Source organism: Idiotropiscis lumnitzeri, chromosome 11 (assembly GCF_059441095.1).
Source record: "Idiotropiscis lumnitzeri isolate Australia: NSW breed Sydney's pygmy pipehorse chromosome 11, RoL_Ilum_1.0, whole genome shotgun sequence".
Taxonomy (NCBI): domain Eukaryota; kingdom Metazoa; phylum Chordata; class Actinopteri; order Syngnathiformes; family Syngnathidae; genus Idiotropiscis; species Idiotropiscis lumnitzeri.
This window is the reverse complement of record NC_142401.1, coordinates 15,001,998-15,029,940: the sequence shown is the minus strand read 5'-3', so window position 1 is coordinate 15,029,940 and position 27,943 is coordinate 15,001,998. Positions and strand designations below refer to the sequence as shown.

Sequence of the window (27,943 nt, the reverse complement as noted above, 5' to 3'; positions counted from 1 at the left end):
ATGATATGTAATAATAAAAACAATATACAGTAAAGTTCTGCCTTGAGATAAGAGATTATCTTTTCCATGACTACTCTTGTAACTCAAAACACTTAAATTGCAAATCTTTTGAAATTCCTTTGAAATGAATTAAAATGTGTTTTTTAAATAAGAGAAAATTAGCACTCTTTGATAATGTATGCTCTAAAAGTATAGCGTAATGGCATATTTAAAAGATTCTAAAGAATGAAAATGTTTTTACCATATTTTTTGCTTATAATACAGATATAGGCACACGTGAAAAACTGTTTTGCAACTGATTAGATAAGCTGCAGTTACATTCATTGTTTTCCGCCGAGAATAATTAATTTATGCTGTGAGTATTGTGATATAGTAGTGTCTGTCTACATGTGTTGCTTCACCATTTGTGTTTAAATATCCATAGCTTTAACGGTCTGAACACAGAGACACCGATGCAATTTGTTAGCTTGTCTATGGCGTTTTGCATTGAGTTTTTTTTCACATTAAGCTAAATAGACATTATTGAAGCACAATCATTTTAATGCACTATTTTTAATACACCATGTGTAATTCATTGTTTTGTTTAGTATGATAGTTAACCTTAATTTATTTAATTTGAATAACTGCTCACAATCTGGTGAAACTGTGTCTTCTTCACTGCCAGGAAACAGCACTTGGATCTCATTTTTTTGCTTGGAAGTTAAATTAGAAGAATGGGCCAAACAACGGCCCGTATCTAAAAAAAAAATAATAATAAAAATGCACCATTGCAATCTATTTTTTTTTTTAGTTTATAAATGTTAGGTCTGACTGTGTTTTGTATATTCTTGTACTGTGCTGTTAATATTCTTATGTTTACCACTCACAGTGCCAGGTCTGGGGTAGGGAATCTTGCCCGTGTAGGCCACCCACTGGTAGTTGGGTCCTTCCTTGTGGGCGAAAGGCCCATTGAAGACCATGCGGATGTCTGCCATGGAGTAGACGCACACCGCCGAGCCTTTAAACACAGATCTGGACGGGAGAAGAAGCCAATGAGTGCCGAGATAATGACAGAGGGCGCCACATGCGACGGCTACAATCGACTTCCCAACAAACACAAACATACTCTCAGAACCAAGAGTCGTCTGACACACTGACATAGAAAGACGCCCACACGCTGCCGAAGAGTGGCCACAAGCACGGGGTTCTCTCCATGCGCTGTTTGTGACTAGCGCGCCTCCATGATTAGTAGTGCTTTTATCATCCTGGTTTAAACATGTTTCATGCTAAAGCAGAGGACAAACTATGGTATTCTTAAATCTTACATGTCTGTCTCTGCTATGTTTTCCTCGTCCAATTAGGAAACTTGACATCAGGTCTGATCTGCCGGGACTCAGCCACTTGTCTGTTTCATCTTTTGCAACAGCAGTCAAGCCACTCACCCTGAAACTGAGAAGACTCCATAGATGACAGGATTCTTGGTGTCTTGCGTCGGCTGGATGTAAACATCCCCTGGAAAGGCAAATAAAGTACTTTTGAGTTGTTTGCTGCAGCATTGAATGAACATGCGATGAAAAGAAAGAAATTGAATTGAATTGTTTCAACTTGAGACAGACATGCCTGCCAAGAAAACCATGCCGCTTCATGAAACAGGCTTCAGTGGCTGAATTTACAAAGAATTGGTAAGATACATCTGTTCTGTAAAGGACACCTAGAAATGGTCACATGGCCCGGAAATGTCAGTTTCTAAAAAAACTTTCTGTGTTTTTCCAGGTAGGGGTCCTTCAGACGTTTCGAAGACAATCCCACCCGTTTAGTAAATTTTGACATGGGGACAAGATTTAAAAAAAATCCCTTGCTTTTTAAGACCTTAAAATAGGCCCTTCAATACAAAATGGCAAACTTTCTTTGCGTTTCCTGGAACGGCTTGAAACTTTGGGGATGACTTTTCAAACATCCAGGGGATTGCTACTTGGCCCATTTTTGGGGTCAGTTTGGGGTCAATTATAAGGTAATATAAAAAATATCAAAACAATATTTAGTCATTTGGGAAGGTACAGGTGAAAAATTCAAAAGCATATTTTGTTGTGTTTTGAACCCATTGACAAATGAGGATGCATTTGTACTGCAAAACCGATCCCAATATGATCTGTAGCATTCTTTTGGTTCCCAGGTTCCAGTGTAATGACACATGTAGACATTAAAACTCAGAGGTTACCAGAACCTCAACGGGATCCTGAATCTAAACTCATCGGACACTAAAACTACAGTTCCTGCATGCCGTCGGGGAATAAAAGTAAAACATGGACGGTATGGTGAAACACGCCTCTAATAGGAGCCATATGCATCCAACATGACTGCAAGCTCCAGGCACTCGAAAGCCCTACATCTCCACTGATGGATTTAATGAGAGGAAAATGCAAGCCAAAACAAAACAAAAAAAACGGAGGGGAAAAAAATGAAATCCATAAAGTTTGACAGGTGGAGTGGAATAATAGTTGAAACATATAATGTATGTCTAGTTAATGTTGTTCAACAAAGGGGGGTAAAACAAGTGCCGTTTCGCTTGTTTGAACTGGCCTTGAACAGTGACGGACAGTAATTGCCTTTAGCGTAACATATGAAGAAAAATAAACATGACACGCTGTCCTCTCCTCTCGAACATTCGAACGATCTTTCTCAACAAGTCAGTCATCAATCTGACACATAACCACGTTTTGATCTTTGCGCAGATTTATTCGTCCAATAGCGCAAACAGGAGGCATGAGGTGAATCCTGCTCATTGAACTGAGGATAAATAACAAATACGAAGCCTTCATTTCTCATTCTACGCATTGCACACTCTCACTTTGATCAGCAGGATGACGAACCCTCACATGCCACTAAGGTATGAAAATGACAGGTAATGACTGCGTTGTAACGGAGAAATCTGTAACTCATCTGACAGCCTGTTTGACAGGCAAGAAGGAGCACATGAGGAATAAATCAGCGGTGAACTGGAACAAGTTGCGTGAGTGTAACTTTTTTGGGGTTTGTCACGCGCGAGATAATACCGTGTCCCCACGTTTGCCTACAGCGTCGCAATAGTGGAAAAAAATATCCATGATTGCTGGGATTTTACAAAGAAGTTGAGATGGATAAAGAAGGGAAGAAAGGGAACATTAGGACAAAGAATAAAAAAGGCCCTAGCAGTCATTTTAGGGCAAATCCTCAAAATGCTCAAACTTTGACACCATGTTGGCATACATTTTTTTTACGATGAGCCAAGCCCATTAACTGTTTCCGATTGGGTCATATCCGTTGTCTTTTATTGGAGTTTCTCAAGCTACTAGCCATGTTCAATTTTGGCCGCACCGCGGTGGGACGACAATTCACTGTATGACCTTCCACCTTACAGCTGATGCATGTCATGACATATTTTGTGGTATATTTAGACTTGTGTTCTAAGTACACATGAAGGATTCCTTCTTCACAACACCAGCGGGGACAGCTTCAAGGATATCACAAATCCCCCCTTAATCCCGTCAGTCATGTGAATAACCGACAGGCCGGGATGATCCACGGTAGGTGGGTCAGATCCCAGCCGCTCATTATTTTCATCACTCGTTCTCCTGTCGAAGTACTTTGTAGTCCGTCTTATTTTTACTTTTAGGTTTAGCATTGTCTTGCTCAAAGGAGATGATGGCTCAATCGGTGGAGGGCCGACTCGAGGGCTTTGTTTTCTTATTGTTGTGGTTACAAGTCATGTCACGGTATTTTCACTTTGGGCGGCCAGCTTTCCTTTCGGGATACGGATATGTCCAAAATGCGCCAGACGCTTAACTCTTAGCAGATGCAAATTTTTGTATAGCAGCGCATCCCAACCAGCAAGCTGATCATTTTTGTTCGGGGCCACAGTGGGTCATGGAATGTATTTTCATTTTCGCCCATTTTGCTAGCATTCAGAGTCAATGTGGTCTTCTAGCTTGAAAAAGTGCCAACGAACATCAGCATCACTTCCCTCTATCGACTTTCCCTACACTCATCTACATCTATGTTGTGTATCCTGGTAACGCTACTTGCAAGAATCTTGACAGTCGAGCTTCATCGCACCTCAAGCTTTACTGATAATCTCTTTGCATCTGACCACTGAAATTACCGAGCACGTTCCTTTGGACCAATGAAACTGATTCCACCGTTACAGAGAATATTCATATCAAGAGAGTTTAGACCAGGTGATGAGCAAACTACGGCTCGGGGGCCACATGTGGCCCGTTAAATGTTTTAATCCGGCCCGCCGAACTCGAAAAAAATTAAATGAATAAACCTTGTTAATGTTTTATTTTCTAAATACTGTGTTTTTTCAAAGACATATATATTGTTGTAATGCTTTTGTTCACTTTCATTTAAAATTAAATGTATTATTTTTCTCCAATGAGGTGAAGTTACCAAAACACTCCATCCATCTGGTCTGGCCCCTCTGTCAAATTTCAGAACCCATTGTGGCCTGCCAATCAAAAAGTTTGCGCACCCCTGCTTTAGAGGGATGTGAGGATGACAAAATGTTTTACCAATTCAGGCCAAGTGAAACATAACGCTTACAAGCGCAACTTTTGTTGAAGTTTGCCATTAAATCCTGACAGTGTGGCTTCAAAAGGCTTGGACTGCTGGATGATGAAAAAGTCCGGCTCATCTGCAAATTTGCTTCGTAGTGACACTGAGGAAACGGTCGCACGTGAAGCTTCGTGCGTGTCTGCGTGTGGACTCACTGAGCTCGTCAAAGTGCGTCTCGACACCGTCGGCTGCGGCCACCGAGCAGATGAGACGGGCCTTCAGAAACGTGCTCCACTTGTTCACCAGGCAGCAGTGGCCGCCGTCGTCATTCTGCAGAGACGCAAGAACGTATGAGTAATTAATCACCACGTATCGTTCATGTATCCACGTCTGACTCGCAGCTGTGTGAGTCAAAGCCGTTCAGGCTAACTGCGCTGGCTCTGCTGTTGCTGTTGGCCCGGTGGAACAAAAACAGTTCCGCGTTTCAACTGGGCCCATGTGCGCGACGGAGGTCGGCCAACTTTTACTACTGAAGTAGGGAATCAAAATGATTCACGGGCTGGAAATTATTAACTTTGTTCACGCCTTTTGCCCCGTCCGAATGATTTGCATGAAGTACAAGCTGTGTCACTGTGACACTGGGAGTTTTACCATCATTTTGCCTTAAAAAGGGAAATTCTCACACTGAAAAATGTTCAATCAAAGCGGGACTTCACTGCATTGTATAATTTGATTTGACCAGAGCCTTTTGAACATGTAGCCAAGAAAATCGCTAATAAACAATTTTTTGGACTTACTACAATCATGACGTCACTCGGTTATCACCACTGGACGCAAGATGTGAACTGAATTTTCCTCTTTCAAAAGGACCCAAAATATCAAAATGCTTTCCAACCTAAACAGCGACCGTTTGCTTTCCCATCCTGACCATTAATTGGACACTCATCATCATTGATTGATCACATGGAAATTCCCTCAAAGAGAATCAGCCCGTCAAACGTGATCATTTCTCCTCTCTCACAATCCAAGTAAGCACAATTCTGAGTATTGGATGTCTCGAAAAGATTATCCTGAGAGACTATCCAGTGGTGGTGGGGTGGGTTACTTCTTAAAAGTGCTTGCTCTTCTCGGAATACGTTGGGGGTTGACACTCATAAATGTTAAAGCTGTTCAATATTTACAATGGGAAATGGTTTATGCATGGTCAAAATCACGTTCTGCTGATTTTGAGGTTGTGATAGGAAATGGAAACATAACCAAGGAAACAAGTCAGAAAAATCTAGGCAAGGCATCTTTCATTTTATTTCATGTATTTTATTTAAATATTTGATTAATTAGTTAATATTTTTATTTCATCAAATAAAACTATGATTGAATATGCTTGTTTGATAATTCTATAGATGTCCGTATTAATTTATACACGAGCTTTCTGTTTTTTTTTTATTTTTATTTTTTTAGGTTAGTTATGTTTACTTCTTTGAGAAATTCTTGCCAAATTTAAATTCCCTGCTATTTCGCTAAATTATTTGTCTTAAATTAAATAATCTTTTTCTTATGTCCCTACACCACACACTATGAGATAGCTTTTTTTTCTCCTCGTCATTTGTGGGGTCTTGCACCTTTTTAAAAATTGATCAAGATGTTTAAAAACCGGTGTGCGGCAAGCAACTCACCAAGCAGATGCGCCCGATTCTGGACTGGCTCATGGGACTCTGGCCCATCTCGGTGGCCTTCTCGCGGAAGAAGAAGTACAGCTTGTCATCATTTTTCTCTGCGCTGTCAGGTATCAAGTGTGCGTGGATGAATGTCGGGTCTAGAGAAATAAAAAAACAGGCGGATAAGAGAACATTATTATTCTTGACCAGGTGGCATACGACCAAAACAAAGACGTCAATGCATTTAACGGGAAGAAAGAGAAAGAGAGATGATGCTCATCTAGGATAAAGGCTCGAGCAATAGGACAAGGAAAAAGGAAATTGCCGACAAAAGCACGTTTAGGAAAATTGCTCTATCAAGTATCTTGGATTGGAAGTCATCAGAATCAGTAGGCTTGCTTTGACGTACAATAATAATAAGATGATTGTAACCAGGAGACAGCTGACAAGGAACTGAGCAAACCCTCGAATTGAGCCCAGAACAACAATTTCTTGGTCCAGAGGAGGGAGGATTTAGTTTTGGGTTGCTGTTTCAACACGCGATTTAGGCCCAATAACCATTTGTATGATTACTGAGGGCTGAGGAATCATCCCCGTTTCCCCGTTTTACTCAACAAATAATTTTTTCCCACCCAGTAGTGGTTAAAATGGCTTCAGGGTGTACGCTTACACGGATCCACCTCATGGGACACCCAAGAGAAGGTGCCCCACCCACTTCTTCTCGAAAAAGCGAGGTTACAGGCCGAGATCACACACTCATTTCTCCAGCATTTTAGAGATCTATTTTCAAGTTTTTACCAACACCTTGCACAACTACAGTAAATGACATATCATTCCTGTCTGAAAAACAATTTTAAACATTGTGGGTTTTTTTCCCCCCCAATGCTAAAAACAAAAACCATTATTATTTTTGGTCACAATTTTGGACAATACATGGCTTTAACTGGACAGTAGTGTGGTCTGCAATGAGTATTTTGCTTTCGTGGTGAACAAGTCTGCCTTACGATTCTGATGTTTTTTCAAAGTTTTAAAAATTAACACCGGACACCGGTTTCACCAATCGACAAAAAATAAGGTGGACAGGCTTTATGAACAGGGCACACGAAAGAGTCCCAAGATCCTTGCCTGAAATTGAACCTGTCAACATGGAACAAGTCGGCCATTTTGTTTTAAAGCGGTCTTTCGGGGGATTACAAGAGAACTGCTGGAAAAAAAAAGCACACTATGTCTCCTTTAATGCAATGCAGTCACGTTTCAAAGAGGAACTCAAGTCAAAAATAGTCTTCACACTAATATGTTCTAAGTGCCTCTACTAGTTTAAACACGGTACTCTGATCAATGTAAAAATTCCTGAGTGTATGAGCAATGGCATTTTGACAGGTTCAGTCAGAGACCAAAATGGGCGAAATGATATCGCAATTATTGTAGTTGTTTGCTTTACATTTGAGGAAGCGTTCAATAAAGTTTGTAAAAAAACAACAAAAAATCAAGCATCGCGTAACATCGCGTGAGTGGGACTCAGGTGTCCCGGGTCCATGGACGAGCCACAAAGGGAGCGATGTTTGGGGCAACAGAGCGAGAAGAGAAAATTTGTGAGAAGAGCGACATTGAAGGGTGAGGCTGTGATTGATTTGGCAACATCCACTGATGATACTTTCCCAATCGTGGCACATCAGCTCTATGAGTCACTATTGACGCGCTGTCAAGTTCCCATTGGGGCCGACCCCGTTGTCGTATTCTACAGACGTGCGCTCAGCAATAAGCAAAGAGCGCGATTAGAGCCACTGATGGGATCAGTGTGCAAGCACCTAATTCCTACAAGACGCCACCCACTTCTTCTGAAGGGAGGCTGTTAAAAAAAAAAAATGTTTGGAGAAGGTGCTTCTCCTTTTTTATATTCCAACGACAATGTACAATCTGGAGTGGCTCGGGCTTCCTCTCACATCTCCCAAAATCATACAGTGGTGATTTGAGATGTTCACAAGGAGGTTTGAATGAGACACTGACTAACATTACATAACATTATACCTTATAAAAAATATACAGTAAAGGCATCATTTGAAATAAACCTTTTTGTCACGCTATCTCCTTGAATTTTGCTGCTCACTCTGGCGTGTGCGACTTGGTCACCTGGGGGCAGTATAAGACAGAAATATGTATACTGCACTGGTGGCTAAGCCTTTCTCTCAGCTTCTCTGTGCAGCAGTAATATTAGTCATTCTTTGCAGAGGATAAAAAATACTTGCCGAAACCGTATATTTTACTCTAAAAAGATTAAGATTGGAGTGTAAAATATTCAGTGTAAAATTCCCTGAGTAAATTTTACACTCAAATTTTACCATGCAAACTGGGACCAAATATAGACATTTTAGAGTAAAAGACATTTACCATGCATGAGTATTATATTATGGTCATTTCAGAGCACCATTTGGGTTCAGATGACTGCTGATTTCAACACTTCTACATAGAGGCTAATTGTATCTTAGCTAGCAGAGGCTATGAGTTTGTTTTATACAGTACATATATAGTTATTATTATATTATTATTTCATATTTATAATATAACACATATTTATAATAATTATTAGTATAATTATATTTATACATTTATACATATTATTCATTGTAGTAAATACACAAAGGGCAACTCTTTTTTTAAGTTTAGTTTGACATTAACCTTTATCTGAGAGTAGCAATAAAACAGAAGCTTCTCTTTTCAAGAATATTTAAGAATGTTTTCTACCAAACTGTTGCTTGTTATGAAACGAGGTGAGTCACTCACCACTTATCGGCCAATCAAATAAAATCATCTGGTGTGATTGTGAGTGCTTATTTGTCCATTTATGGCTAAGCCAAGATACAAACACGGGACTTTTCGCCTGTGAGGCATACATGGTTCAACATGCTAACCACTAATCCGCCATGTCGCCCAGTGGGAAACAATTATTGGCGAATTATTGCTGGCTGCGGAACAAACGTGTCGTCGGGACATTACCATTCAACCATCTGGAGTTGTACTGATCGGTCCTCATGGCAGATTGTTTCCCCAGCGTACGGAAGATAGCCGAGTCGGTTCCCATGAAATCGATGTAGACTCCTGCATACAGCTCTCCATCTGTCAAGACACACACACATAGAGAAGAAGTGAGGGCGTTGCCAAGGTGAAGTCATAACGGACACAAAAGCGAAATAACTCATCATTTGATCCGCACGCTGCAGAAAGACTAATCACTCAAAAGTGGCGTCACACCCGCCACATTTCATTTCAATCATCTCACAACAACGTTCCAAAATGTCCCTGGTGCGTGGTGGTGGTGATTTCCCCTCAAAAACCTCAGCGCCGATCCAAATTATATTATGATCAGCCTGCAGTGCCGCGTTCGGGTCAAACCTGTTGACCTGGCTACACTTGTGCCGAAAGCATGTCTATCACCCCCGTGAGGGCAATCAGTGAGATTTGGAAGAGCAGCAGGATACGCAAAATCAATTGTAATCAGTTGGATTTAACGGGGGGAAGACGTTCAAATTTGACTGGCAGCTTTAATCATCCTGTCATGTCGTTCGCCTTATTGCGAGCAGACTGAAGGCTACGTGGAGTGCTTTTTAAATACACAACACGTAATTCTCTTTGTTTTAGAGTAAACCTAAATGGAGAAGGCAACAAAGAGCTTGAAGTCTATATTTATTTGGGAAGGATATTGACTAATATGACACTGACAGAGCAAAAACAAAAAATGTTCGAACAACGGCTTGTATGTTAGTAAGTTAGGTCACATGTATTCACGCTGCAGAATAGTTTGAAAAAATATCATCACAAGAATGGCACGTGTAATAATCAGTTTCATATGGCAACGCAGGCTTTTCCCTGACTTTGACCAATCAGATGCAACCTTAAGTGTGTATCGTCATCCAATCGGTGAACAGTCGCTGATGGCATTACGAACACTAAATAACTTACGGTTAAAACAATTAATTAGCTAAGAAAACATTGAGCCTGCTTATTTTGCTGCATAATTTCTTTCATTAGGTAATAAACATGTCAGTTCTTTAGGTGTGTGTTCAATAACATCGCAATAAATTCAATATTGCAATATTGAACGTACATGCGCAGCTCCAAAATGTGCATATCAGGGGTGTAATGATAACTGATTTTAATCAGGAAATTGTGAGTGCATCGGTGCACCAACTAATGATTCGGTCTCATTATAACTTGGTTGCATTAAAGACTTATGAATCGGTATAAATCGGTTTGATATTGCTGATGACATATTGTTTGTTTGAATTTAATCAACTTGAATAGTTTGGGCTCTCACTGCATCATCCCCTCTTGAACCGGGCCATGGCATATCGAATCAAATTTTAATCCTACTGAATTGAACCAAATTGAATCGTTCCACTTTAAAATGTATCGTATACTGCATGAAAAAAAAAAACAAAGTGAAAAAGATAATTCCAATGTTTCCTTCAATGCTTTGCAGTTTCGTCTGCATCGTTTGCAATTGAGAACACACACACACACTGAGGGCAAAAGGTCATGTCTGACCACCTGTATGCCGATAAACTGACCACCCACGAACAGGGGAGCACACACAACAGACTGACAAAAGAGTGACACAATTGCAGCTATGCAACGTCCCACGATCTACAAGCAGGACCTTCTGCCGTCTGCCCTAATGTGACATCTTTAAGTCAATCAAAACAGAGCTTTTTTTTTTTTTTTTTTTTTTTTTAAATCATTTTAAAGACTGATTGTCGTAAAAATGATCTCATTGGATTGTGCAAGTGTATCATTTAAATCAGGTGAGCAAATTCACACAAAAAAGTCCACATGTTCCGTTCACTTTGTGGGTAGACAATTTACTTGTTATCTGTACAATTGTTATGCAGGGTATACACAAACCAATAATCAGAACAAATTTGCATTTTTCCACCGAGCCAATTAAATTCAACAAAGGCCAGACTGCTGCATGTCTCTGAAAGATTATCCTGACTAATTATCCTGCGATATGGGTTGCGTAAAGAGTCATTTTTACACTCCGATCTGCTCATGAAACATAAATGTTGGACTTGTTCAATATTTCCGATAAATCCTTATGTCTGTGGTCAACTAGGAGTCTATTCATTTATTTCTTTTTCTACTACGACACTTTCTTCCAAGCACGGCTCCAGGATTTCTTCTTCTCTCGGTGCGAGAGAAGAGCTTGACCAGCACGGAGTGGTGGCAGAGAGAATAATTTATAAATATATTTTAAAATATCAAATAAAATGCTGGTTGTGCTTAACTGGGGCTGGTAATCTGGATGACCTGCGTCAGCGTACTACCTCTACAGGTCATCTTGAGTGGAACACAGGGTAAGAAGAGTAAGCGCATTTTTCCCTTCATGTTTGCCTTCTCACACATTTGACAAATTGTGAAAGATGTTAAAAATGCGTGTAGTTGGCTTTGGTGAAGCAAAAATCAACATTTACTTACTGATCAAAGCGGAGACGCTGTTCAATTTGGGGTCAAAAGGACATTTTCCCTTCCCAGAATCCACTTTGCCCGGGTCGAGGCGGAAAATATATTCCTGTCCGGGGAATAAGAAAAGGTAATTCATTATTTTCTCACTTCTCCTGTGACTTGCTAATAGATTTGTTGTGTTTGGAGAATACATTTTGGATTGGGGCGAAGGGGTCACTCCTTGAAGTTGCTGTTAAAAGGCGGAGGGTTTTGAAAACAACATGAGTATCTAACAAAACAATGTGGAGTTAAGAACGCTTCGACTCGACCCGGCAGGCACTACTGGATATGCTGAGGGCAACCAAAAGCACACAAAGGCAGTTTTATCGGTGAGATGAAGGCGGCGGAGGGAAAAAATGCTGAGAGCCTTCCAAAAAACGCCCTGCGCTGCGCCTGTGATGTTAGTGGCTCAAAAGAAAACTCATTATCCCCACAGTGAAAAGAGGACATCTTTAACATCTGTGTCAACACTGGATCCGGGTGCAGCGGCAACTCGGTGGGGTCTTCAAAGCCGACTGCCCGAAAGGATGGGAAGGACAGTGAATCTGTCGCTGAAAATCCACGTTTGGGAGCAGTGGCTCTTCGGCCAAAATGTCACCCATACCTCAAGAAATCTCGCACTGCATTTGAAAGCGGCGAATGGGATGCAATTTGCACATTCTTATGATTTTTATTTTTTTTTGGACTCAAATAATTACAATTAATTATAATTAAAATTACAACTTTATGTTGTAAATTGTGTTTTTTTTTTTTGTCGACTAGGAGAAATGATCTAACAAGCAAGAATAAAATCTTAGTTTTGTAAGTTGTGAACAAATTTTTGTCATTATATTTTTGCTCACATAACATGACATTTTTTTTCTCAAAATATGAAAAGAAAATTGATGAATATTTTGAAGTCTCTATTTTGCTACAATGAAGAGGCGCAGTCACAATAATATAAAGAGTTGTAGCATTTTTGTTTTGCTCTTGTTACACTACTTTGTTTTCACAGAAATATGAGAATTTTTTATTTATTACATCTTCTTTTTAAGATGATTACTTTTTAAACAAAACAAAAGATTAGAATTATTTTTATGATATTTTACATTTAGTCACATTCCATTTTTTTTCTCAAAATATGACACCATATGCCATTAGAAAAAGTGAGGTAATTAATTAATAACTTTATAATCTCTTTCGATATGGACATTTTTTTTTCTCTTAAAAAACAAATTTTTGTGACAATATTCAAATTTCTTTTCTAGGAATATCATGATATAACAACATTAATATTCAATTTTTATTTTTCAATTTTTGATGAAGAAATACTCCATTTTCTAGTTAAGAAACATTACTGCATTACTGTACTTTTTTTTTTTTTTTGTTGACTGCCTGCAATTGAAACTGACCGTTGCATTTGATTTTCTCATTTGCACCCCCAATGAAAATACGGTATTTCATGGAGAAGGCCGTTTATTTTACTTAAAGCCATGTCATCACTACACCGCAAGTGAGCTCTCCAGGTGGGCACCAGACTTCTAATTCAATTCTTTACAGAGCTCAGAGCCCCCTCTCAACGCCCACCTTGGCCTCCAAAAGCTCTGACGTGGCACTCTGGTCAGCTGCCCGATTGGTTCTCCCTCCAGATTTGGGGGCCTGGAGGTAGTAGGAGCCCTAAAACACAGATATGGCACATTTGGCTGTCTCGTTACTGACACGTGACCGGCTGGAACAAAGCCACATTTGACCGGTGGACGCTAATGACACAAACAGCAGAACGGAGAAAATCAACCAAAAGTGGGAATGGTGAAGGATTAGGGGAAAAAAGTGTCAAAAAATGAAAGTGGTGCTTGGTGTTGTGCATGTCATGCAAGCTTCATGCAGTAGACCAGGGGTCCTCAATCCTGTTCCTCGAGGGCTGGTGTCCTGCAGGTTTTCCATCTCTCTCAGCTGCAACACAGCTGATTCAAATGATCAGATAATCAGCAAGGTCTGTAGACGCTAGATTACGATTGCTCAGGTGTGTTGCACCAGGGAGATGTGGAAAACGGGCAGGACACCGGCCCTCGAGGAACAGAATTGAAGACCCCTACAGTAGACAGAGGGTCATCAGAATTGGACATTTAAGGGAACTGATCATGGAAAATCCACTTTTGAATGGCTTGTATTTAATTGTTGGGTCTCTGAAGTGAAATTAAACAACTGGGGAAATATTTTGTTGTCTGGTTAGCTTTGAAAAGGAGTCTTTGATTTAGCGGTTACAAATTGTGACATCACAATTGGGCTAATTCACCGCCCATCCCACCACCACCATGTTTCTCCCCCAAAGTCATGATCAGCTAAGCTGTGTTGCTGAGCCACTTTCAGGAGATGGCCTGAGTTCAGTCGCCGCACCACATAGAAGGATTATCATGTCGATGCCGAAAAATATGCAGAGCAACCGTGTTGGCAAAAGGATTCAGAACAGTGTCGCCAGTCTGAGCTTCTCTTGTCCATGTGGGAGTTAGTTCGGCATAATTGTGTTTGGTGATGCACCAGACAAACTGAATCACCAGAGGTCACCGACATGGGGCCCATGGCCACCTGGTAGCCACCAAGGCCAACAAGAATAAGTAAATAGCTCAACCCATGATGAGGCATTGTTATTTACAAGGAATGTTGTGGAAATTTGAAAATTAACACTTGCAAATATTTATAGAAAGGGTGTGGACTGGAGGCAATAATTCGCCCATCCCTATGTTACAGGGTTCAGAAAGGTTGGTAACAATGAATAGCCTTTGTCGCATGTCCAACCCCTGCCCACACTTGCCATGGTAACGAAAGCCATACTTTGCATTTACATGGAACAACCAACACCTACAACTCTATGATTTGAACCACAGTGCAACGCTTGGCAAGGCAAAATTAGCATTTTGCGAGTTATCAAAACACTCACACTGAATAGGAAAACTGAATATCAACCGTTGAGACGGTCCCGGAATGACTTGCTGACTGGACGTGCGCACGTTGCTCATGTCACATACCACGTCACCAACTCAGTGCTACTAACGCCGCACTAGCTAGCGAGCAACGAGCTTTGGCTAGCTACAAGTACGGCCAAACACATTACAGAGTCACTATCAAGTCATTAATCATCGCCTCCATAAAGCTTTGTAGTGTGTTATAATTGTTCATCCTCAGTGTATTTCAAACAGAATTTGCCAGAGACCGTTTATTAAGACCCTGGGGAACGGTTATATATTGTGAAAAAAATACCCAACATAATTGGTCTCCTTTAAGGGGTAAAAAGCTGAATGAAAGCAGGCCGACTGACCTTTACAATGAAATGTGAACCCCCCCCCCGCCCCATTTGAAGGCTGATCCTAAACAGACAGTGGAGTGGAAGGCGCAGGGCGCAGCTGTGTCCCGCTGGCCGTCGGTCATCGTGCCCGAGGAGTGGGAGGAGCTCCGAGGGCGATGATGGATGAGAGGCTCCATCGGTAGTGATGGCTTTTCAGGGGCTCTTAGCCAGACAGAAAGACAGACCTACAGAGCCTGCTCTGTATAAACAGGTGGATGGGGGGATTACAGACAAGGAATTTGCCGCATGTCCCGTCAAAGCGATATTAAGAGCGAGATCGACACCCCTTGATCTAAGTAGCGAAGAAAAATAGCACTCAGTGATTCTTCTTCTTTACTGTGTGATTTCAACAATTTCAACATACAGCAATCACATAGTTAAATAGCATGTAAAGAATTAATCTTTTTTTCACATGTAATTTCTAGGGACATTGTGCTGCACCTGTTGGTGGCAGAATAATATGGATGTACGTAGATACATGGAAGATTACGCTCCCAAATGGTCAGAAAGCCACAGTTATGATGTTCTTTGCAAGGGATAAAGAATCCATGCCACCAAGTATTGCTATGCTATACTTATCTATGCGATATATCTATATTTATTGGAATACATGTGTTGCGCCACCATTTGTGTTATACACATTTCTGTTGCTTCAAGGTCTGTAACACCATGAGACTGATGCTATTTGTTAGCCTGTCCATGGCATTTTGTATTGTGTGTGAACATTACGCTAAATGAACTCGTTAGCCGAACCTGAAACTGGGGTGTTTTAAGCATTTAGTTCACCATATTTTTTTTTTGTCTAGTTAAAATCAGCCTGTTTTGAGGGGGAAGTCCTGTTTCATGTAGATAAGCCAGTGTTAACCCCTCCACTGTGGGGCCACTACTCAGTACAGCTTTTGTCAGCATGATGAATAGCGGTGGAGCTTGGACCTGAGTTTTAAAAAGCAAATAAGAAAAAAAAGCTAACACTAGCATTTGTAAAGACATTAAAAGTGTTGATTGTATTTTCACTGGTGGAGGCAGCACTTCATCCGCTAACTGCCCAACTAAACTTTCATTGATATGTGACACATCACCAAACACGAATAACGTCCCTAGGTTCAGCACTTTGTTGAACATTTGCACTTATCAAAAGTAAACACTGCAGGTTTGTTTCGGAATTTGCGTGAAAATGTCGGCTCTTCACCCAGTCAAGCTACCAAGTCATGAGAGGAGAAACTCAGCGTGGGGTCAATATTCCGTTAAATTAACCACAAGGCCACGCACAGACACATTTTCAGAAAAAAAGTTACTTGCTATTAATATAACATTTGTTGGGCGGCCAGGCATTCCAGAGACCAACGTATTATTATACAACCATTGAAAAAAAAAAATCCATATTGCATATTTTGCCCCCTTAAAATGACTTGTAATGATCACTCTTGTGTGTTGGCACCTTTCATAAAGCCAACAATAGTATCGACTGGAATTATATTGCTTGGTGTAAATGTGGCTAAAATGGAACTCGAGTCATGCAAGTCGACAGCAGGTGAGTGACTGAAAACGAAGGAACAAAAGCACAGCGGAGGAAACTGAGGAGCGAGAGCAGAGGGGTCGCCTCAACGACCTGAGCTCGATTGACAGACACGACTGTTAAAAAGGAGAGAGAGCTAAAGGTCAAGTCTCGCAAAGAGTCTTCGCTTACCTGCGACCGGCGTCCGCGATCCACGTACGTGCAGATGGGGTTGTATGCTCCTGTTCCGCACACGTACAGGTGAGTGCGGTTCCACGGCTCGATCAGACGGATGAAATTGCCGCATTCGCCCTGTGGGAGAGCACAGTCGTGATCAAACCGGATGAGGGAGCAGTTATGTCAGGATAGCTCCAGATAAAAAATAACAATAATATAATTGAAGTTGTGTTGTTTTGTTGGATACAATCTTTTGTTTGAGAATCTTTCAATGATTGAATAACAAGCTATGTGAATCCTGTTTATGCAAAAAAGTTAGCGTTTGACACATTGAGCATTTTGCACCCAATGTGAACGGCGCTGTCGCCTTAAAACCAAACTCTGAGCGGATTTTTATATTTTGCCGGCATCACGTTAAACTCCGTACTGTTCTATCATTTCACCTACAACCATTTACATGGCTCTGATGCTTTCTTGGAAGGTAAATAATTCACCGGCCCCCCCACCAATCCGTGTCATTTCCCGCAGTACAGAACAGCAAGTCCGAAAAATACAGATAAATCCCAGCTGTGCAAAAGGAACACAACATTCATCCTTAACCACAAAAGGTCATTTTAGATCTGTAGCCTCTTCTGCACCTCTGTCAATATATTTATATATATTTTACTCATAAAGAAATAGATGATAATTAATACATCCTGCAAAAAGGAAGAAGCACCGTCAAAAAGAACTATTTGCATAATACATAATACCCCACTGGTGGTTAATAAGCCCTCTGCCAAAATCTAAAGCCATCACATCCATCATTTCCGCTGCTGGCTTGTTTGGCAGCTCTGTTCCATGCTCGGCCCCGAGCCCGAGGCCGGATCACTCGGCGCTGTCAGAGAAAATCTAAAGAGCAGAACTGCGCAGTGTGCGAGGAGTGTCAGGGTCAGGGCTGAGGGGAAACCCAATTCATTGTCCTGAACATTTTTTGGACCAAAATATTCTACTACTTAATGTACTGGCAACTACAAAACGTGAGTAATGTGGTTTGTTCAGCATGCGGATGACCTCAGTGGTAACAATGGCCACCACAACACTTCCACAAGCAAATAAAGAAATGCTGCTGGCAGTTTCTTGCCTCAGTTTGTTAAACCAGCTGTTTTCCCATACAAATGGGCAGGCTAATGTTTGAAATTTAATGATTTACAGATTAAAGTCACGATTATCAGACACCTCTAAAAGTTGATCCTGATTATCCTGTGGTAGAAAATTGCAAATAAATGATGCCCATTTACACACACACATATATATATACATATATATACATATATATATATATATATATATATATATATATATATATATATGCACACATGCCACAATTTTCTTTTTTATTATTTCAAATTTATCTTCCCTTTAAAAATAACTAACGTTTAAAAAGAAAACACCAGAAGTGTTAATGCACATGGATTTATGGCAAAGACACTCCTCATGGCTAAACTTAGCTGCTTGGTGACATGCAAAGCTTGTCTCTCGGTCGAGATTCATCATTTTATGCTTTTGACAACAATTCTCTGACTAATTACTGTGACAGCGCTGATGGCATTGTTATGTGATACAAAAAAAGGACACTGTTCAGCAAAAAGATGGGGAAGGGTTACACAGAAAAAACACAAATAGGTGAATTGATGAAGAGTGAACTCCAGGGAATTATTTCACCTATAGGGCGCTGCATCTATGATACAAATTTTAGGGTGCTACAAGTGCAATTGACAGCATAAAAATCTAAACTAAGATTTGTGCATGCAGGACGGGGCAAAAGCTATTTTTGGCAGTTATTAGCAACACAACAGATGTGTGAGTCCGAGGTTTCCTGCAGAGTGCGTGAGTGTGTGTGTGGTAATGTGTGTGCGTGTGTCTAGTTGTGATCCCCCCTACTGAGAGCACAGCAGGAATGATTGCCTTTGACCTCCCGCCTGCACCGACATCCACTGTCAATTGCTTCTGAATTGTCGTCATCTGTCTGGCCCCTAAAGAGCAGGTGAAGATTGCAGTGAAGAGTTGTCTCCTGCACGCCGACATTATTTCTTTTGTTTCCTGATGAAATTTCAAACCTGAACACACGTAGTGCTCATACAAGCAATGAGAGGCCGATACCAAGCAGCCGGAGGCACAGAGAGAGAGGCAACGGGTCAGCGAACATGCACAAATGAACATTCCAGTTGGATAAACAGCAGGCTGCTCTCTCTACCTCGTCACTCCCCTCCACTTCGCTCCGTCTGATGAAATGTGTGGGTGTACCTCAAAAGCAAAGGGATCTGGTTTTTGTATGCATTTCATCATGATTAGCTTCCGCTCTATACGGCAGAGAGGAGTGCCGGATTAGTGGCTGTTTGCATGTGTGGATCATATTAACACTTCAGAGAAGTCTGGAAGTTACTAAAGGCTAACACTCTTTTTTTGTTTGCTTGTTGTTTGGACCGCAAAATGTGAAATGATTACAAGATAATGAATTGGTTTCCTGTGCGGTACTGAGGTGCCTTCCAGATAGATTTTATCCAGAAAACTTTCCGCAGGCTCGGAAGCAAAAATTGACAAAAGTGCAACAATTTATAACCAGATGTGATGAGATTTGACAGAGAAATACATATCATGTAAACATGAAAGAAGGGGAAGTTTCCATGTTTTAAGTTAGATTTGGATCAGGTCCGAATGGAACAGGTATGAGCTCCTCGTCCTGCAATAACCAAATGTTTAAGAAGAGTTTTGAAAATATATGAGATATATAAAGAACTCTCATTTTCTGTTGTGGTGAAATTACACCATATAAAGTTAATAAAAAAACGATTATTTTGGCCGATGTTTGAAAGGCCACAATTGGCCAATTTAATCAATGAGCCGATTAATATGTTCGGCTCTTCATGTCGATCAATTAAACTGTTTTTCTAACTGAGTGAGTTTTGGGGGCTCGGGTTCGAGACCCCTTAGGTAGATGCGCTTTTACCAGGATACAGAAGCTTTGACAGGTGGAGGCCCCCAAAAATCTGATTCACTCATCGAAGAATAATAAACAGCGATTTCAAGAGGGCCTTCACCCCGCCTGGCTCTTGGGCCCTAAGTATACATACGGTTGCAATATGCTGTATTCCCAGTGATCTATGGAGACTATTCCGTGTGGCCCATTCCGAGGAACTGCTCCCTCGAGCGTCATTGAGAGCAGCTGTTCACAATCAGCAATCAACGCTGTCGCTATCCTGGATGAGACTGTGACATCCAAGTGGCACTTTGGAAGAAAACCCCACCACCACACTGTGGCACCCACAATCGGTGAACCAGTGAACTCCGGCAGTCACCCGTCGACATTGGAAAAATCCATTTCTCACAAATTCTTCAGTAGAACCTCAATAACTACAATTTGCTCACACACTTATTCGTGCTCATCAGCATATTTTTGTCCTCTATCTGAAACACAATCATTAACACAAGTCAAGGTTTGTATTATAACAAATCACTTTTGCAACTGATCATCCAGGCCTCATAAGATGAACACTGCTTTCACTAAAACGGGGGTAGGCAACTGTGGTCCTCGAGAGCCACTGCCCTGCCTGTTTTAGAAACTTCCCTCCTCCAACACACCGGATTTAAATGATCAGCTCATCAGCAAGCTCCGTAGAGGCCTCACAACGATCTTATCCTGATACGATAATCAGATATTGCTGAAAGATTATCCTGAGCGTTTAATCGGTGGTGTGCGGCATTTTAAGAGTGATTTAGACCAGAATTATGGTTTGACAAATGTGAGTTATGATTGTTGATCAAGATATTGTTATGTGTGTGGAGTGTCTCATTGCTCATCTGGAACAATAACGCCACACAATATAGGATCAGCAGTCCATTGTGATTTTTCCTGTAGTGCGTTTGTAACACTCACATTGGTGTCTTTTCCAGACAGGACACATTCAGACTTCCTCTGAGCGGCAACAGGCCAGTGGATCTTAAAAAAAATTAAATAAGACAGGTCAACAAACTGAGATACTTTAGCCGGAGTTCTTTGCCATCACATGACAAGCCTTACAATGAGTGGCTCCTTGTTTATGTCGTGCAGATCCAGAGACAGGATGTAATCTTTGCTGCCCACGTACATGCGGTCGTGGTCCTCGTCCATGCGAAGAATTCGATAGTCGCTCGAGTTTAGCAAGAAGGAGAAGTGGTGAGCGGTGCCGGTCGACTTTAACTCTGTCAAAGAGAGAGAGAGGGAAAATAAATGGTTTTGTTCGAGGCTGTGGTGGTAGAAAAACATACCGTAAAATTGGGAAACACAAATCACAGACGCGGTTGTATGGGATGGTGTGCAAGCTGCTCCGTTGTGGCGCCAAATTCTCAATTCATACTCTTTTTTTGAATAGGCTGCAAGGTTGTCTTCACCACTCAGAACCACCCGCATACACAAAGAGACATATAATGATGCATATACAGTAGTAACGAGGCAGAGAACCCTCAGACGCCCCAAAGTTATTTTACGCAATACAATTTATTTACACAATACAAGTTATTTTAAAACAGCTATGCAGCGACATGCGGCTCTTTGGGTCAGTATAAATAACTGCACATTCAAACAGTGCAGTTATAGAAGTAGGATATTGATTACAGTCCAGGCCATTTTCATGTTGCTTATCTTGTTCGAGGTCACATGGAGTTGGACCCCACCCCAAAAGATGGACTACATCTCGGATTGGTCACCAATCAATCATTCATGGATGACATCAGACAATAATGGAACAAATTAAACTCAAGTCAAGGTAACAAATAAATGTATTTTTTGTCAATATGCTAAATGACAAATCAACCGTCGCTAGAGTATAGAGGTACAGCCAAAAAATGGTATAAAAGTCTGCTGCTACAACCGTGTGATTGTACTGCACTGTATCAATGCCGAGTCAATATTCCTGCCTCCTTCATGGAAGGAACCAACGTCAGAAACACTTCTAAGGATAATGAAGTATAAATGAATTGATAAATGAATACCTCTGATGTATTCTTGAAAAGTAGTAGCATTGTTGCTTCATTATGAGCCGCCATATGATAATTATCTTTGACATTGCGATTGCCTGGCGACCAATCCAGTGTGTGGCCTTCTCTTGGCCAAAACCAGCTGGCATATTCACCAGCTCAGCTGTGGCCCTATTGACGACAAGCGCTATAGAAAATGGACATACTTTCAGTAAACTGTTCCCTGAGTGTAGCCATATTAGGTTTTGATAAAACTGCCAAAATTTAGTTTGTAGTGGCGAGCACGCCTGCGTCACAGTTGAGAAATCCTGGGTTTAAATCTGGACTTCGCATGGTCTGATCTCGCTTGCAAGGTTTTCTCCTACATTCTTGGAAGGGGTGGAACTGAAATCCAACAATCACTCTATAAGTCAAAACAACTCTTAATGACCATCGATTTAGTACTCTTCTGGTTTTTCACACTAGATCCGTCTTTGGTGAACAGTGTGCGGGAATCTCGGGCTGCAGTGCGTTAACTGTACAAAAGCCAGATAGGACTTTGGGATCCTGGCTTTCATCCGCTTTGTTTCACCTCCATCGCAGAATGATGGCAATGAGCGGTCGTAATCTTCTGCTGCAAATTCTCCAGCCGCGCAGACCTGCTCATTCCCTAACGTCTCTAATCATATCACGTGTAACGTAGCCACATAATGCACACACACACCCTGCACACACACACACCCCTTTGGCAGGTGGGAGGCTTTCAGGGAATAATTGTGTGCTGGTAGGAAGACAGCCTCGTGTCCGCCCAGCACCTCCCAGTCTCTTGCTCCCATTCAAGTGTTCTTGGGAAAGGAAACCTCGACAAAGCCGAGAAAACCAGAAGACCTGCTCATGGTCCTGTTCGGTGGGAGCAGACAAAAACCCCTGCTGTTCTCTGGCTCGCTCATGAGGAATATGATATACAAGATAAAATACACTCTCCTTGACTGGGAGGGAACATCTTCCTGCTGTACTTGGAATAAAAAGTCATGTGTGCATGGTAGTTTCCACTTGCAAGAAGACATGTTCAAATGATGAGTCCAGTGCCAGAAGGCCTGCAGGCTACTCAGCCGCCGGTGGGAGTTCTTACAGAAGGTAAAACGATATATGTGACTGGATGCCGGCTAAAAGAGAATCAATCTCTCAGATGCAACGACACCTCACACTGATCACATCTGCACACAGCAGGAGTGTGAATGGGAACCGACTGGTGCTAAATGGTGAATATGATCCTGCAAAGGGCTCTCAAGAGATTTATGGGTAACGACTTCAGATGACTTGGAACGTTTGGGTGCTTTACCAACATCTATTTAGTAGCTGACGTTCCGGCTGCATCGTTTTCTCACAATTACCCAACAGAGTTTTCTTCAAGGTGGTCTTGGATGGGTTGGTTTTGGTCTGCTCCCATGTTAAATTACATGTGTTAATACCTGAGCAGAGGACTAAAAGGTGCCAAAGTAAAAGCGGCAGCACACAGGCTGGGTTTACGCTCCATGCCCGAATGGCCAATTCTGATTTAATGCGTTTACCTGTCGCCCCCTCCCTCCAAAGGTTTATAATTAAATGTCACAGATGGTGCCAAAGCACTACTTTTTGATAAGGCAGGGCTTTTGGCGTCTCTAATAGAAGCATCTCCACTCACTTCAGCACACCCAAGACTGCAAACCGCGAATAGGCAGGAGACGATTATAAATCAATGATCAGTGTATTTTTATGATGTCAAGCTTTGCATTTACGCCGCACACATGTTGGATTTTCAGAATTCCAATCTGAAGAAAAAAAGAAATTTGCGACTTGAACCATACAGAGAGAAATCCAGCCATACACGTCCATTTTAGTTGTAAGGAACCAATGCCATAAGAGGGAGAACATACTGACACTACCTTCCTCCACCAGAAACGTGTCATTACAAACTGCACCCATAAAACACACAGGCTGGCTTCTAAATTATCGTCATTTAAACAATGACATACTTTTTTCCAAATAAGTCCTTCGAGTTTCGGCATCAATTGCAATCTGCAAATTCTATACAGTATAATTGCAGTCTGGACAGCTTTTAATTCACATCCATCCTTACTCGGTTTTCCTTACCCAAAGCCCCTCTGGCGGATTGTGTGAATGATGTTTTGCCGTGAGTGTATACGAAATAAAATCATACAAAAAGCAATAAAGGACGCTCGTGGAGGTCTGCATATTTCTGATATCTTAATGTTTAGTAAAAGAAAGACTGCCTGGGGTGTGAAGAAAAAAAAATCAACACGTCCTGCGAGTTTGCACATGTTCACAAGCCTCATTTTACCACCCGTCTTCATTTGCACTCATGAACTATATAAAACCACAATATATGGTACAGTAGTTGCCAATAATGTCTGGGGAAGGCAAATGAACCATAAAAATGCCATGCAGGACACTTAATAATGCCAGTTTTGCTTTCCAATTTCACCTCAATAGCAAAGCCTGTAGAAAGATTCATTGCACCTTTAGGTGGAATACAATGAGTCTATAAAAAAACATTAATGTCGCCATTGGAATTGGCAAAACTGCACAATTCGCATCCAAGAGACACGTAATGCCTTTGCAAAGTGGAGACGTGCCGTAACACAAACATTGCCTCTAGCGTGGTGAGATAAGAGCAGTGGTATGACAACATCTACCCGCCTTTATCCGTGTTCATTTTCACCACTCATCTATCAATGCTTGTATTCAAAACGCCTGGGAAATGTTACAAAAACACAATATGGCTTTGATATTGTGTTAGAAAGCTCAATTGAAAACCCACTGGTAAACTCAACAATGACAGTTGTGTGTCTATGAAAACCACAGGGTCTGTTGCATATTATTGTGTTTCCAAAAGCAGCGAGGACTTTGTAATTATTACCAGACAAATTGAAGCCAAATGCATTTTTTTTCTGTGATGTTTGTCTTCTGTTTCATGCCCTTGGTGTATATAATTTGTGTTTGATAGAACCCAATGTGTTCCCCATTACTCTCTTACAATGCAAAGACCTGTGGTGTGGTCCACCTGCTGGATGGGGCCACCCCTCTCCCTCTCGTTAAAATAATGTTTAGGAGCAAAAAGAGATATTAGTGGCTGAGAAAAGTTGCAGCTCCTCAACATTCTCCGCGCTTCTCATCATGCCGCAAACAGCCTCCCAAATCAAGTCTGCTGAAAGATGAAAGGGGATTTGGGGGAGGGGGGCTGAAAAATCCGACACACTTGTCCAGGCATCTGCGGCACGTTGCTTGAATTCTCGTTGGCTTGATGTCGAGGCGTGGCCGCTCCGTGCTACGGCTTGTCTGCAGCCGAGCATGCACAAATGAAGGAAGCACCCGACGAGTGAACCTGATGTGACGATTTTAAATGCGGGGTATGCAAATACCAATGACTTTTAATATATGAGATAAACCACACATGACAAGTAAACAAACACAACAAAAGAAAAAAAATCTGCAATTCTGTTCCTGTAGTGTGTAGTGAAATTGTGATGACTGACAGTACCCCACACACATTGTGCCACATTGACAGAAAATACGACAAAGTCAGAGTAGCCATAGAAGAAGAAATAGGAGCTATGACTTTTTTTTTTTTTTTTACAACTTATCCTTAATTTTCCCCTTTCTTGTGCTCAGACTAGTGCGCTGTCTAATTTTTTTTTTTATTGCTTCCATACCAGTTTGTGGCATTTATGTGCTAAGGAGATATGTTGAAGTGAGTTGAGGAGCTTCATATAGTGCTCTTGTGGCAAGTGATTAGAAACCTTTTTTTAGACGTCAATCGCGGGCAAGACTCAGCATCTATCAAGACTGTAATTACATTGTGGTTGCCAACTCGTCTTGTTTTCTTTTTCACTATGGAAAGTGACTCGTGATACTTGTTCCACAAACACGCAAGACAAGCAGGTGCTAGCATCGGGGTGGCGCATCAGTTAGCTTCCACCATTTCACATCACAATCACGGAGTCTGTGACTCGACCCAACTCGGTGTAAGGATCCAAGATTGGAAATATTGAACAGGTTTATAATCGGGTAGTGGGCTACAAAGAGACACATTTTGCACTTGTGCAAAATTTAAAAGTCATAATAGCATTCTTTCGTCAAAAAGCACCAGTGATTCGGAATTCTGACCAGAGCAGTGTGGGGAGGAGAAGCCACTTTGTCACACGTCAGGATAATCGCTTATGATAATCTTTTCAAGACATCCGACAATCTGGTTTTTGTTGACTGATCGTAAGGGAGGAAAAATGTGCACACAAATCCCCTCCCCACTTGAGCATGTTTTTGTCAGTGGGATAATGTTAGCGACAAGTGCAAACTGCGACAATTTTAAGGCTGCCGAAATAATTCATTCAGTACTGCGCATATATTTTTGAAAGTGTTTAATCACATAATCAGTTTATTAATCACAACTATTATTGGTTTTATGAATGTATTTAAAAATATTTTTTTTTACATATTCTAGATATACTTTATTTTCGCACCTTGAACAAAAGTTTGGCCACGATTTAGCCATAGTTGTGAACTGTGGTGGGCGATGAGTTTCAGATCTGGGCTTTCACTGGGTATTCAGTGACCTAATTAATCCACCTCTTAATAACGCCATTATTGCACAATATAATGTCTAAAAAAAAAAAAAGGTATATAACTATGACTACGTTCACGCAGCAAGGCCTGTTATTAAACTGTTTGTAAAAACATCCTTTGCAGAGTCACGGACGATTTTAGTAGTCTCCCTGCCAAATGCTTTCCCTTGCCCGTGCGGAAGACGTGTTGTACAAGCTGTACTTTGAGTACTTTTGATGACGTATAGGTCGGATGTGAAGGGATAAGCGATTATACTGGAGCCACATTGTGTACATATCCGGTTTATATCTACGTACGAAAGATGCCCATGTGTGGCATTAAAGAAGAGAATTTCGCATGTTTGAATGTGACTAATGCAAACGCACCTGTCTGCCCATGACTGCATATTCTAAACTGTTCCACTCATACACACTACACTGAAAATGCACTCCCAAAAACTCCACATCGATACAAGCCATTCAGCAAGAGTGTTGGTTGACCAAGGCGCTCAAAGACCAGTTTTACTTGGAAGTGAATTTTCAATCATGGTTTGAATTTGTAAAAGCTTGGGATAAAATACTTATATGGCAACATATTGAACCCACTCGCTATGAAATGAAGACAAAAGTCTTGGAAATGAATGATTACTATTTCATGTAAATTGCAAATATAACTCTGTTCTTCTGATTGTGTTCGTGAATGTCTCTGTAAAATGCTTGCTCGTCTCTGTGACCAGTGATTGGCTAGCATTCAGTCCAGGATCAACCTCGCCTCTCACCCGCAGTCATCTGAGGTAGGCTCCATCTCACCCACAACCCGAATGAAAACAAGCCCTATAGAAAAGGGATGGATGTATTCTTTGTGCATTCAAGGCCTGAGGTCCGTGTATCGTTTTGAGAGTTGACTTTGGCTTTCAGAGAGGCCTGCCTGGGCTTTGTGTCGGAGTCATAATCACTCGCTCGCCTCCCTGGTCGTGGTCGGGGACTATTGACTCAGAACACGCGTCACAGGAGCTGATTGCCTTACCTGCGCCTGTCAAGCAGAAATAATTGCAAGCAGATTACACCTTATCTCTGCGCTTCCGGATGCTGTCGCTCAGATGCTCTTCACGCTCGTCTACCTCTGATAGACTCTGTGTGCCCATGTGTGTGTGCGTGTGCGTGTATGTGTGTGTTTGCGCGCGCAGAAAAAGAAATAGAGTTCTCTGATCCCCACATCAAATCATAGACACCTGCCTGCCTGACTGCCTGCACGGCTGGAAAGCAGAAGAAACATTGATTCAAGGAGCGAGGTGACTTCCTGAGCAAAAAAATAGAGCAGAGATTATAACTAAAACTATATCTATCGTTGCAGATGTCAAGGAAGGTTAATTAAAAGCACGGTAAGATCTTGAGCATGTTTCAGGTGGAGGGGAGGTAGGTCACCGAGTTTTGCTATGCCTTGGTATTAAATAAAAGACAAGCCGGCATTATGATTATAGCAGTGAATATGTAGAGAGTGAAAAATGATGAATACGATACAGAGTAAGAAAGACTAAAAGGGGACATATTATGGAAAATTAAATTTTTCATGGCTTGTATACAAATAGATGAGTCTCTGGAGTGCTTGCTCACCAACCAAGTGTGAAATTAAATAACCAAGACTAAAAAAAGTGTGTTTGTGGGAAAACAAAACAAGTTGATGTCAGCAAGACTGGAAACATAGGGC

At 41.3% G+C, this 27,943-nt stretch overlaps 1 protein-coding gene across 2 annotated transcripts in view; it reads right to left on the bottom strand.

The window, feature by feature from the left end:
• sema3fa (sema domain, immunoglobulin domain (Ig), short basic domain, secreted, (semaphorin) 3Fa) overlaps positions 1 to 27,943 on the bottom strand; it is a 63,437-nt gene that overhangs the window by 7,760 nt on the left and 27,734 nt on the right. Inside the window, exons 3-12 of one of the 2 annotated variants that reach the window (XM_088308457.1) lie at positions 20,721 to 20,881; positions 20,577 to 20,639; positions 16,676 to 16,795; positions 13,233 to 13,322; positions 11,640 to 11,733; positions 9,162 to 9,281; positions 6,186 to 6,325; positions 4,728 to 4,842; positions 1,422 to 1,491; positions 867 to 1,011 (exon numbers count right to left, since the gene is read on the bottom strand). In XM_088308457.1, the coding sequence (XP_088164583.1) occupies positions 867 to 1,011; positions 1,422 to 1,491; positions 4,728 to 4,842; positions 6,186 to 6,325; positions 9,162 to 9,281; positions 11,640 to 11,733; positions 13,233 to 13,322; positions 16,676 to 16,795; positions 20,577 to 20,639; positions 20,721 to 20,881 (1,118 nt within the window). The remainder of the gene's footprint in view (positions 1 to 866; positions 1,012 to 1,421; positions 1,492 to 4,727; positions 4,843 to 6,185; positions 6,326 to 9,161; positions 9,282 to 11,639; positions 11,734 to 13,232; positions 13,323 to 16,675; positions 16,796 to 20,576; positions 20,640 to 20,720; positions 20,882 to 27,943) is intronic. The other variant, XM_088308458.1, reaches the window with a different exon arrangement.